The sequence below is a fragment of the Prunus avium genome, chromosome 8 (genome assembly GCF_965620075.1).
Source record: "Prunus avium chromosome 8, drPruAviu1.hap1.1, whole genome shotgun sequence".
NCBI lineage: Eukaryota > Viridiplantae > Streptophyta > Magnoliopsida > Rosales > Rosaceae > Prunus > Prunus avium.
This window is the reverse complement of record NC_142291.1, coordinates 31,654,247-31,667,181: the sequence shown is the minus strand read 5'-3', so window position 1 is coordinate 31,667,181 and position 12,935 is coordinate 31,654,247. Positions and strand designations below refer to the sequence as shown.

Here is a 12,935-nt window from a genome sequence, read left to right as displayed (position 1 = left end):
TTTTTTCCTTTTTTTTTCTTTTTTAATGGGAATGTTTTTAATTTTATTTTGAGGACCTTGATATTTTATTTTATTTTATCTATTATTTTCCCGGTACTAAATTTACCCATTCAACGTAACTATCCTACCCGTTAAATTCCATAAATCCAGTTGGCCTCCGCAGACCACCGCCATTCCATAATTAAGCGTGTGTGTTCTGTTATTGTTGGTTTTTGGAACCCCAGGTTTTGATATTGCGCCGAATTGCTTCATTTTCAGAGTTCTCTGTACTGGATCTAGAGGTATTCTTCGTTACCTTCTGTTTGGTTGCTGAGAAAGCTGTGAGGAAAATAGAATTGAAAAAGAGAGTTTGAACTTGATAACTTACATTTCTCTTGCCTATTTTAATTGGATTTATATTCAGAAAAATTAAAATTCTACCACAATCTTTCATAAATTGGTGTGATTGTCTATAAAATTGTGATAGTGAATTAATTCGAGATGATGTATCTTGTAGTCTGTTCAGGGACATGCATGTTGGTTCTAAAAACTCTTTTTTTTTTTTTTTTTTGGTCAAATGTACTTTCCATTAAACAACATACAGTACATCAAGGTGAGACATGACTACCAACAGCCAGACACAACAAACAAAGAGCAAAGCACGACAAGGCTACCAACAGCCCAAAATAAAGCAAACTAAACACAAACAGACACTATGAACAAGTAATCAAGTTAGAGATCAGAGTATTGACACCTCCCAGGGGAGCCGATCCATCTCTTAACATAAGACTACTGCCTAGGCTCAAATAGAAAAAAATAAAAACCCAACCTAAAGTGCCAAAATAGCAAGCCCAACACAACAAAAGCCCACAAGAAGCAAAAACCCTAATATCTAACCCTAAATAAAATAAGACACCGTCACCACCCACAGATATGCCGCCGCCGCCACAAGAAAAGCAAAGGTCATGGGAGCCAAGAGAGGAGATCTGTAGAGTGTGGATTTGGGAGAGCAAGCCCCCATGCGTCATACTCAAATGATCTATCAAGTTGTGGTCAAGATTGACCATAGATTTGCAGAACCCACAAGTGCAGATCCAAGTATGAGATCTGAGAATGGGTTGATGGAGTAGAACAACTGCAGCAATCCAGTGACAAACCAAATAAATCTTAGGGATAGAGGACTTTTGGATTTTAGATTTTGTGGGAAAAGAGAAATAGGTCGACGGAGTGGGGGAGGGATGAAGGGAAAGAGAGATGAGGGAGATGTGAGGGCTGTAGAACAAAGGGAGAGAAAGAACAGAGGAAGGAGTAGAAGACTTAAGGGTCTGCAACAGAGAATACAAAATAGGAAGGGCTTTCAAAAGGACAAAACGAAAGTGAGAGAAAAGAGCCACACAAAAGGAGGCAGGGTAGCCACACCAAAGGTGGCGGAGCAGCCGCCCCGAAGGGCGGCGGGAGAGACACCAGCTACTCAGAAGAGGGCGGTGGAGATGAGAGAAAACTTAGAGAGAAGGAGGAGCCTCTCTCTCTAACTTTTCCCTAGACTTTTTTTGTTGGTTCTAAAAACTCTTACATATCCTTTTAAAACATATTAATATTTAAAGAGTATAGCCGTGCGGCTATATTGTTTAAATATATACGAATATTTTAAAAGTAATGCCGCGCAGCTATACTTTCAAAATATATTAACATTTTAAGCGTATAGCTAAGTGGCTATACTATTTAAAGATATTCAAATATATTAAAGCAGATGTACTGCACAAAATGGTTTTCTTTTTTTTTAATTAAGTAATATCATAGTCTTTTTTAATTACTTTAATTAGTAATTATATTTTAATTATTATTTATTTAGTGAATAATTAGTATTTGTAGGGGTCTTTTTTGTTCCAACAGCTATAGATGAGCATGTGCTGCTGTAAAGAGCTAATGGGTGGAGTTACCCATGTGTCTAAGTTCCAAAATCAGGCCCCAAGAGTGCTTTGAAAGGTTCGTGGAGCCTTAGGAAGCACATTGGTTTCCTTCACTAACAAAACCAACAATTGCTTATAGATAAATATTATGGCTTGGCATAAGAAGTTTGTGGCATGGGAACTGAGCATTCATAAGTTTAGCATGAGAGAGAGAGAGAGAGACTATGAGAAATATAGGTTCAAAGTAAGGGGAGAAGGAGTTTTGTGAGAATTTGTTGAGGGAAGAGAGGGAAAGATGAAGGTGGAAAAATGGGTGGCTTTAGCAGATTTCCAACAGTTTAACGAAAGCTTCGTCAAGCTCTTGGGTGGCTTGCCGGAAGAAAAAAGGGGAAGAAATGGAAGAATATAGCTTGAAATCGAAAGGTTCCAGAGGTGAGAGGTGATGCTTGCTCTCTCTGGATGTGTTTATAGGGAGAGAGAGAGAGAGAGAGAGAGAGAGAGAGAGAGAGAGAGAGAGAGAGAGAGAGAGAGAGGAAGAAGATGGAAGAACACAGCTTGAAATTGAAGGGTTCCAGAGGTGGGAGGTGATGTTTGCTCTCTCTGGATGTGTTTATGGGAGAGAGAGGAAGAAGATAGAAGAACACAGCTTGAAATTGAAGGGTTCCAGAGGTGAGAGGTGATGCTTGCTCTATCTGGATGTGTTTATGGGAGAGAGAGGAAGAAAATGGAAGAATAAAGCATGAAATTGAAGCTTCCAGCAATGAGTAAGGATGTTGCTCACTCTGGAAGAGTTATGTTGCTGGGTAGAAGGTGTCTCCTTTTATAGGCGCTGGAAGCCCCCAATTTTATCAAGTCTTCTCCTCCATTTTTCTTCACTTTCTTCCAATCAATCCTCTTTGGTGAAATCTCCCCAACCCAAGAACATAGGAGCAGAGCTTTTTGGGGTTCCAAGACCTTCACGCAGCTAGACTTCTCCATCTAGGTGAGGCGCCTCTTGCTTTGCCTTTCTTATTTCCCACCAGAGCTTGCAGAGGAAAGAATGGGTAAGGGTTCTGGTCAAAAGGTGATTTACTTCCAGCAATCTGTGCATATGGTTTGCCTTGGTTTTGATAAGGTGTTGGGAGCAGCTTGTGTTCACGTGGGTTTGCCTTGGTTTTGACAAGGTGCTGGATATTTTGACTAATGTGGGATATTTCCAAGTGTTGTGGGCTATGGTTATTGGATATTTTCTAAGAGTTTGGGCCTTTTCTTAAGATGATGGGCTATTGGGTTTTCTCTCTCATGCTTACCCATATGTTTGGGCTCAAGGAATGGGCTTGAGTTTTGGTGCTCTCAAGCAGTCCAAAACTTCCACTCATTGGACCATCAATGGGCCTCGTGAATACTCATAACCATCCATACCACAACCCGCTTAGCAAGCCCCAGGCGTTCACGTGGCTTGAGCCCACTTAAGCTTGTAGCGTGACTTGGTGCAAAAATAAGGATTTTTCGCTTGGCGTGGCATGTTATTTGGCATGCTTGTGCTCGAGCTCTACCGTTTTTGGAAGGGCTATGGCTGCGCCAAAATAGCGCTTGACAGGATAATAAGCATGGGTTCATAGAACCAGTACATTTTCCGGGCTTGTTACGACATTTCTGTGTGGCATGTTGCATATTTGCTTGGTGTGGCACATGTTCAAGCAGATATGACGAACTCTTGCGTACCCAAGTCGGGTTTTTTCCCGAGTTAGGTGTCGTAGTGGACTAGAAATATATTTGGGTCCGGCCTTGAATTTTTTGGGCCTCAACAGTATTTAAATATTTTACTAATTTCATAAATTACTTAATAAATAGTTCTTAAGTATTTTAAATTATTTTGTGGACTATTTTTTTGTTATACAAAATTAGTTTGTTTTTTTTAATATTTACAATTAAGTAATATCTTACTCTTATTTAATTATGTTTTAATTATTCTTCATTTAATGACTAATTAGTATTTTAAGTATTTTAATTAATTTCATAAATTACTTAGTAAATACTAATTAATTATATTTATTTATCTTAAATAATTTTGTGGACTTTAAAATTATTTTTAATTTCTGAATATATTTTTTAAATAGTTTCAATTATTATAAAATTATTTTAGTATTCAAAAAATGTATTTGGGCCTCCAAACCCTAAATCCAAGTCGCAAACCTTTCTAAAGCCTCGAAGCCTAACCACTAGACTACTATGGGGCACTTGTGACTCGATTAGGCTTGGATGCTCACGTAACTCGATCTAGACCTAACCCTAGTTAGTTGATTGCGCCTTGAGGTAGATTTTAACAAGTGGTTTGTTGTCTCAAAAAAATTCACTAAGACATGTCTAGGTTAGGTTCGGTTACGTCGTACTAACACAAGACTCAGTTTATGATTATTAAATATTAATTATTATGTATGCATAATCGACGCCCAATCAAAAGGTAAGGCCCAAGTTCCACTCCACTAATCCCACCTTCCATATAGCGTGTGTGGGGAAACTTCCACTCTTCTTTTCCAATGTGAGACTCAAGTTCATGTATTTCATTCAAACTCCAACAAATAGTTGATATATTGTCGAATCTCGCTATGGCTTGGATTTTAGGCTTTGGAGGCTAAAATCCATTTTTGAAATACTAATGACTCAGTTAGACTTGGACATGTAAATAATAAAAGTCAAGCATATCAAAACAAAGCAAAGGATCCGAACCCAAAAAAAATTGCACAACATTAAAGTTAGTTTGAAATGTCAGGTTAAAAAATAACCAAATTTCGCCCCAAATACCATGAAGTGTCCGAGAAATATAACACCATTTATGACTTGACAGATGAAATATAACACCATTTAAAAACTCTTGGATCCAAAGTTCCACAAAATTTAAAACCCTCGACCAATGCAGACCCAGCAGTAACCAGTAATATTGCATATAGAAAGCCTACCACCACATAACAAGGAATCCAAAAGCAAAATCCCTAACTAAAGCTAGTTGTTCCTTAAGTACAAAAACTAAACACTTAGAGAAGCATAATGCAGCAGCATGGCTTTTTCACCGGTACCAAAACACAACCCCGACATTCAAAAACATTTGCTTCTTAAATGATCCGCAGTTCCAAATTTGTTCTCCTACATAGGTTGGGCTCCATCAAAGGAAATGAGGAGTGATCAACCCAGCAATCTCCAGAAATCCAACAGAGTCCTTCCCTGCGAAAATCTTCTTCAGCTTCTCATCACAAACTATAATCTTCTTGTTTTGAGGGTCCTGGAAGAATGAAGCCCAAGGACCAAGTCAGAAAGATTAGAGATAGTTAACATAAACATAGAAATGTTAATAAGAATTCAGGGAGATAATCAGATACATTATCATTAATTAAATAGACTACAACCCCCAATCATAATGGGAAACTAAACCACAATCAAGTATCCTATCTTTATCAAACCCTAAACAAACTGGGGAAAACCCAATATTCCTTGAATCCTAATTACAATATTATATTTATTATCCAATAGAATCTTTAGATAGTCACAAGAAAGGAATTATGATATAATAAGATCCGAAGATAAGCATGCAGAACCCAAAAGCTCAAGTACATGATACACCAGATTCAGAGAAAAAGGAAACGTGAGAAAAATAAAAAATTAAAGTACAAAAGTATTCATCAACCACATGGTTTTTGCTGAGTTCACATCAGCAAAGAACAAGTGCATCAATTTAAATTGCTTTATAAGTGTGAAAAAACTGCAATCCCATTGGCAGATGAGAGATGCGTTTGAAAATGCTACATGCCAGTAACTTTACACTAGCAACAAGCTGGAATGCTAAAACTTGGTAGTCCTGAATTTAAAAGTTGTGTACACATATACTGTGCAGAGATATTTACTATTGTTTGAGATAACAGTTGACCTGCCACCATATCCAAAATCGCATAAGAAATAAGTTTAACGAAATCCAGAAACTGCCAAATAAGAATATGCATGAACCAAAAAATCATTTGACCTCCTTTTACATGTAGGTGCCAAACTGGAGCAACAACGCCATCTTACTACTACGAAGGAAGACAAACCTCAAATATGAGAATATAGTATGGAAAGAAAAATTAAAGGTAGTACAAACTCCACTCACTCAAAACAGCTTCTACAATTCCCTTATACTGCAAATTAGGTTGCTTTTCAAGCCATACATCTTAATTACGAAACCACAAGCCCTAAGTATGCAACTATCAGTCCATAACAGCCAGAATTGCATAGCCAGATCCAGAATCCCCCAAGATGATCAGAAAGCACATAAGATAATCCCATAGGAACCTTTTAGGAGATAGCAAGTTGGTAATAACAAATCCATTATTCAACCATAAGACAATCCTTTGAAATGGTATGAGTAATACATTTTAAATAATTCTACATATACTAGAAACATCCAACTTTAACAGATGAAAAAGCATCCAGAAAACAACATACAGACAATTTATGGATCAACTTCCTCACATACAACTTCACTCATATAAAGACAGCCCTAGTATGTCCAATCTAACCAGAATAACAAACTGCAAAATCCCAAAGTAAGTTCTAACTTAGTATATACCACTACTCATTTTTCAATCCAAGCATTGCCTGAACCAATATATAACCACATAATAGCAGCAGATAAAACTATCTAAATACACGATAGAAATGAACTCTCAACTATAGAAATAACGAAACCCAACTCTTATATGCATCGAAATTGTCGATTTCAACAAACAAAAAACATATCAACCAGTTAAAAACACATCAAGAACCAAACTCAAGTGCAGTAACAACAAAAACCCCACCTTTCATCCATGCCCCCAAAACCTTATCCAAGCATAAAGACACTCACATTCATAATATCAACCAATTTCAGCACAGTATCAACAAAACCGAACACTTCCATATACACCAATATAACCTTATCCAGACTTTTTTTTTCATAAAATTAAAAATAAAAAAAAAATACCATTCAAACCCCAAAAAGCCAAAGGGTTTTCGAAAAATCAAGTACCACCATGAAAAAGTGACAAAAATGAGAACTTTAAAATAAACATAAAAGAACAGAGCAAACCTGAAGATTATTTTGCTTAATGTAAGCCCAAATCAGTTTCAGAGCTTGGGTGCGAGAAATCTCAGGGGTACCCACAAGGGCTTGCATCTCGGGTGAGACTTTGCGAGGCTTCATGATGCCGCGGGGCTGGCGGGGGGTGGTGGTGGCTGGCTTCGAGGCAGTGGCGAGGGTTGGGATACGCACCATGCGCAGGTTAGCAGGGAAGTTAGCGTGGTGAAACCTGAGAGAGGAGGATGAAGAGGAGAAAGATGTGTTGGGAAACGACGACGTCTCGCCGGAGAGGAAGGTGGAGGAGATGAGGCCTGTTGTTGTCGCCATGTCGTTTAGTCTGCTAAGGGGATAGCGTTGAGAGAGAGTTGGAGAGTAGACGAATTGAGGGTGTGAGTGAGAGAGTAGCTGAGCCCGCCTTAATCCTTTATTTTGGGTTGTTTTTATTTTTTTACCTTCAATTTGAACCATTTTTCTCTATGCAGTTAGCCACTCAAAAAACAACAATGATTCTTTACAAATGTCCCCATGGGCATGGCTCATTATCCATATCAAATATGATCCATTTACTTATAAACCCAACCCAACAATGACATGGGTCAGCAGAACTGATCATCTCAAATTCACACAAAAGGTCCAGCTCTCAAGCTGACAAGTGTGGGGCTTTGGACTAGGCTTTGGTGTGATTTATTTAAAATGCTCACCTCAAGCTATCAGGCTCTTGGGCCTAAGGCGTGCCAAAGATATCAAACTTTGCTACATCTCGGGAGAGCTTCTACAATGAAGAGTTTAGGCAAAATTCTATAGTGAGGGTGTCATATATGGACTCCTCCAGTGGATCTTCATGTTAGCTATAGGATCATTTCATTAAATTTAAGTGAAGTTACTATTCAGATGAATCTTGTGGCTAATATAAATATCCACATCTATGGTCCATATATGACACCCTCACCATAGAATAACTCAAGAGTTTAAAGTGAGGAGTTTATTTGAGGGGTTCAATCCCACCATCAAACTATTTAAAATGTTTAAGTCCATTGATTTCCTCACATTTGTTGATGGTGGAATTGAACCTCTCAAATAAGCTCCTCACTCTAAACTTCTCCTTATAACCTTTCCGCCTCTCAGGCTACCTTATTATCCAAGTTACAAGCTAGAATTTCCAAGCTGGAAGAATCAGGGGTTAGAAGTTGATACTTGATAGGGGCCCAACAGATAATATAAGGTGGTTGTCAGTTGATTTGTGAAGTTTTCTAATGAATGGAGCCACATGAAAGTAATAAAATAATAATTGTAGTTGATATATCGGGTCACGTTTGATATGGAGGATTAGAATGGTGTTTGGGCCTAATTTCATCAAAACAGGTAAACAACTGGATTAGTTTGGATTGGATTAATAAAATGACTAGACTTTATGTGCAATTAAGGAAGAATATGGGTATTATCTTCTAATTTAAAGGATTAGAGAGAATATGAAACTAGTTCAATCTAATCTCCATATCAAACATGGCTCGCGTAAAAATAGGAAGTTTGGAAAGATGTCAAAATTGACACAAAGGTCATCAAGTTGACATCTTTTTTGGAGATGATGTCAGAAAATTAATAAAACATTCTAATTGCTTCTGGAATGCATGGGAGTTAGCCAAAAGCAATGAAGCTGTTCTCTACTGATTGGTCATATATATTTGGCATCAATGGAAAGCAATCAACCCCTTGAAAGGGAAGTGGAGAAAAAGAGAGCTCTTGTATTCCTTGCTCCACAATTTAGTCTAAAGACTTTAAAACCTAATTTTGTTTGGAAATATATCACCACCACAGCTATATACAGCCTTCATGCAGCTAGCAAGCAATAGCAACTTTGATCACGCCAGTGATTGCTACAGTCATCAAGAAGCAATTAAGAAAGAGAAACAAACAAAATTAAAGAAAAAAGAAAACCATTACAGTATTGTAAAAAAAAAACTAAGTCAAGGACTATATTGAATTTGAAAATAATGGGGCAAAAACTAATTAACCCCAAAAAGAAAAAGTTATATAAAGTGATAAAACGATCCACAGATTCAAATGATCGATACTTTCCATTGAAGCAGCTTGTGGAGCATTGTAGCATCAACGTGTCACTTCTGAGTTGGTTGAGAAAAACCCTAAAAAGTCAGCTGAATCACTAGGAAGGAAGGAGACGACAGAAGCTGAGCTTTAAAAGCTGTGGAAGGGAAAGAAATGGACCAACAAGAGGAGGCTGGAAAGTTCACATCACACAAATCACAAAGTATTACAATTAAGAAAACCCAGCTAGGTCCCTAGCTATCACATTACCATGACAACTAAGCAATCGTATAGCTATAGGTCCCATCACGTACGTTCTACTCCACAACATTAGATGTCTATGTGCATGGCTAAATTATGAGCAATTAATTTCACTTATTATTATAAGATACATCTTCCCTTTTCGCCAAAATTAGGAAGGAGAGAGAGGTTTTCTCACACACAACTTAGCAGTTCGAATTTGAGAACACTATCCTTTTTCTATGAGGCTAAACCCCCATTGACACTTGCTAAAATAATTCAAATGCGTTTTTATTCATAATCAGCGTTTAGTGTTCATTAATACATGGTTTAAATGACTTGTTCTTTAAACAATATGCCTCGTAGCAAAAACAAAAACAAAAACATGAAAAGAAAGTTCTCTCTCTCAACACCACAGTTCTTAGTACCTATCATATCAGAGTTTTGTTCTTTTGGGTTTCCGGAGCTAAAAGTTTTGCTCGATCTTGGATGGTTTATAAGCAAAGTTTTTGCCCTTTTCTCCTCCTCCTAACGTTCTTTTCTTCATCAAACATCCCATTTCTTCTTCTCTTTTCCTTTTATTAATGTTTCTGAGTGGACCCAATTAATCATATTTTCCTTTGTATTATCAAATTTCCCTTTCAAAATTATGAGTCTCTTAATAATGTGTGGCTAGCTGTAACAAGTAAGATTTTAGTTGAAGGCACTGATCACGGCGTGACAGAGCAGAGCCCCAATGGCCCACCCTTTGGTGGTGATTTGGAGTCTGGAGAGGACTTCGGCTCGTACATGCATGTATACTTACTTAGCTTACAAATCACACTACAACTGCCATGTAGTGGCGCGTGGGTCCCACCACACAAAGAGGATAGAGATTAATCCCCGGGCCCACTGATAATAATCCTGATTCCTGATTGATGCTTCTTAACCGTAAGCGATAAAGGATAATCATGCTTCCACCCTAACTACCTGTCCTCCTTCTCTCTCTATGTGTGTTATGTCTGTGCACAAAACAATGATTGAAGCACATGGTGGTCACTTCTTTCACTATTCATCAGGAGGCAATGCATGTTATAGTAGGGAACATAGCAAAATGTTTACTAATACAGAAATATGGCATAAAATGTATGGTTAGAATTTAATAAGATTGTATCTAACTAGTCTTTGTCAAAGCATCGTAAGCACTTAGCGCTCATCATATATATTTGTGCTAGCATTATGAGGGCAAGTCGAGCTGCAGTAGTGACGGATCCATAAATTTTTCTTTTGCGGGCAAGATGAAGTTTGTATTCTACTTTTCTTTTGCAGGCAAGATGAATTTACACATGCGCTCAGGTAAACCGACTCTAGTACAATCGGTACGAGGAAAAATGCAAAACAAGCGTAGCTAGGTTGTCACATCACACCTTGTGGATGCACAAGATACATCACAACCACCATATCATCCATCTTATATATTCCCAACAGATACAAAATGAGAAAGGAGGGTGCAACATTATATCAATGTATTAATTTGTTGTATATACTTTTATATATATATAAGTTGCCACATGTGTCATGTGGTATTTGCACATATAGTATTAATAATACACAAATGAACAAAGAAATGAAAAAAGCTCGAGCAAGAATTAGCATTTAAGCAAACATGTCTGGTCCCACACCACGAGCCATGAGTGAGTGGATCTGTTTTTCACCCCTACCAAACAGGGGCGGGAGTGGAAATAAGGGAAGGTTAAAAATCACCGTGTCGAACCTAAAATTAATCTCACCCAACCCACCCGGACAAGCGTCAATCGCATAATGTAATCACGTTGGCGATCGTTGGGACCCACACACATATTCAGACGGTGTAGATGCTTCGCATTTTCTCCTGGGCTTAATAGTAATAACGAGAGAAGACGGGGGCCTATTTAACCAGTGCCATTTGCTCTCTGTCTCCCTCACTCACTCTCTCAGCTTCTCTCTGTTGATTACTCAGACAGAGAGAGAGAGAAACTATCAGACATGGATCGCAAAGTTTTGTTATTCGCGGGCTTCATCTGCATTGTCTTCGCCGGCGTCGGAGGCCAATCTCCTGCCACGTCACCCACCACTAGCACCCCTGCTCCACCGGCAACCCCCACAGCTCCACCACCCAACAACAACCCACCACCAGCACCAACCACCCCTCCTCCCACCTCTGCACCACCCCCCGTCACCGCGGCACCACCCCCAGTTGCTACTCCTCCACCCGTATCATCTCCCCCGCCCGCCACCCCACCTCCGGCAACTCCCCCACCAGCTTCCCCACCACCGGCATCTCCTCCTCCAGCATCTCCTCCTCCAGCATCTCCTCCTCCGGCTTCTCCACCACCGGCCACACCACCACCCGCAACTCCACCTCCAGCCGTTCCACCACCGGCGCCGCTTGCATCTCCACCAGCTCTGGTTCCAGCTCCTGCTCCAGCCGTGAAGTCTCCGTCTGTAGCGCCGTCTCCGCTCGCACTGGCTCCGGGCCCACCCTCGCCGCCCGTAGGAGCCCCTGCGCCGAGCCTCGAGTCCGGCGCTCCCGGACCGTCTCAGGATCAGGTATGTACTCTCGCGCTTCTTATTAGTTACTTTTTTTTTTTTGGGTCAACTTCTTATTAGTTACTTTCTGTCTTTAGACATGGCCACTCTCTAACGTACGCCGCCTGTATATTGCCACTCTAGCCTTAACGGTTTTTTATCAATGAGTTAAAACCAGTACGGCGTATTTTAGTGATAACCACTGGATTTCTCTAACGTGAGCCGGGAGTTGCCGGTTCATATTATAGGAAAGATATATTTTTGACTTTGACTTTTTTTTTTAAAAACTTGACTATGGGTTGCTGCCTCGTGGCAACACAAGTCAGCGATTGGCTCAGTGACATGTCCTTAATGTTCTGGGCAGGCATAGGGTACCACTCAGTACTGGTGTACCCAACAATAGGGTTAAGGATCTAATATTTTTCAAAGCATTAACCTTGACTTTGGTCGCAAGTTTTAGATATTAAACAAGCCAATTTTTTTTTTATCAAGCCTGATTTCGGCATAAACGAGTGATTGTCAGTTGTTGATGATTCGCTATGTCTACCATGTTAGAATTTGTTTTATATCACAAAATGTTGAGGCTATTTTGTTTGGTTAATTTGGTTGCAAATAATCTTTGATGTACAGAGTGGAGCAGAGAAGATGTGGTCTATGCAGAAGATGGTTGGAAGCTTGCTCTTTGGATGGGCTCTTCTCAGCTTGATGCTTTAGATCAGGATTCAGGAGGAGATCTCTTCATGATCTCTCTGTCAGTGCCAGGCCTCCATGTTCAATTCTTTATCTTTTTTGTATTCATCTCTCTGTTGTTATTTCTTTGATATATTAAATATTGGTTGCCATTTTAATTAGCCCATTTCTGAATGGGGGAGACTTCATCATCATCATCATCACCACCACCATTTGTATTTGAACTATTACACATTCTGTTGAATTCTTTGGGAGATTTTTGAGGGGAGCTTTTGTATTTTCACTGTTGAGAGAGGGGAGCTGTTTTATATTTGTATTATCTGTAGTTTAATTTCCTTTATATATATATATTTCTCTCAGACCTTCAATTCTTTCCTTACATTCTTCTCTGCTGGCTAATTCACTTTCAGTTCTTTTTAGTTTTGTCATCAGTTTCAGTTAGCTCATTGTTTTAATTG

At 39.1% G+C, this 12,935-nt stretch overlaps 2 protein-coding genes across 2 annotated transcripts; one reads left to right on the top strand and one right to left on the bottom strand.

Moving 5' to 3' along the window:
* Positions 1-4,680: 4,680 nt before the first annotated feature.
* LOC110767984 (uncharacterized) lies at positions 4,681-7,380 on the bottom strand. Its single transcript, XM_021971662.2, has 2 exons — positions 6,967-7,380; positions 4,681-5,148 (listed from the first exon to the last, which is right to left on the bottom strand). Exons 1-2 carry the CDS (start codon positions 7,282-7,284, stop codon positions 5,032-5,034), a joined length of 435 nt encoding a protein of 144 aa, XP_021827354.1. The 5' UTR covers positions 7,285-7,380; the 3' UTR covers positions 4,681-5,031.
* Positions 7,381-11,163: 3,783 nt separating this feature from the next.
* On the top strand, positions 11,164-12,856 carry AGP9 (arabinogalactan protein 9). The gene is made up of 2 exons (XM_021971661.2): positions 11,164-11,808; positions 12,418-12,856. Exons 1-2 carry the CDS (start codon positions 11,245-11,247, stop codon positions 12,499-12,501), a joined length of 648 nt encoding a protein of 215 aa, XP_021827353.1. The 5' UTR covers positions 11,164-11,244; the 3' UTR covers positions 12,502-12,856.
* Positions 12,857-12,935: the final 79 nt, after the last annotated feature.

What these genes read in the sequence shown, in the direction of transcription:
- LOC110767984 (XM_021971662.2), bottom strand. Translation starts at nt 7,284, where the DNA reads ATGGCGACAACAACAGGCCTCATCTCCTCCACCTTCCTCTCCGGCGAG. An exon ending in TTAAGCAAAATAATCTTCAG is followed by an intron (nt 5,149 to 6,966) that starts GTTTGCTCTGTT and finishes TCATTCTTCCAG; the next exon opens with GACCCTCAAAACAAGAAGAT.
- AGP9 (XM_021971661.2), top strand. Translation starts at nt 11,245, where the DNA reads ATGGATCGCAAAGTTTTGTTATTCGCGGGCTTCATCTGCATTGTCTTC. An exon ending in CCGGACCGTCTCAGGATCAG is followed by an intron (nt 11,809 to 12,417) that starts GTATGTACTCTC and finishes TTTGATGTACAG; the next exon opens with AGTGGAGCAGAGAAGATGTG.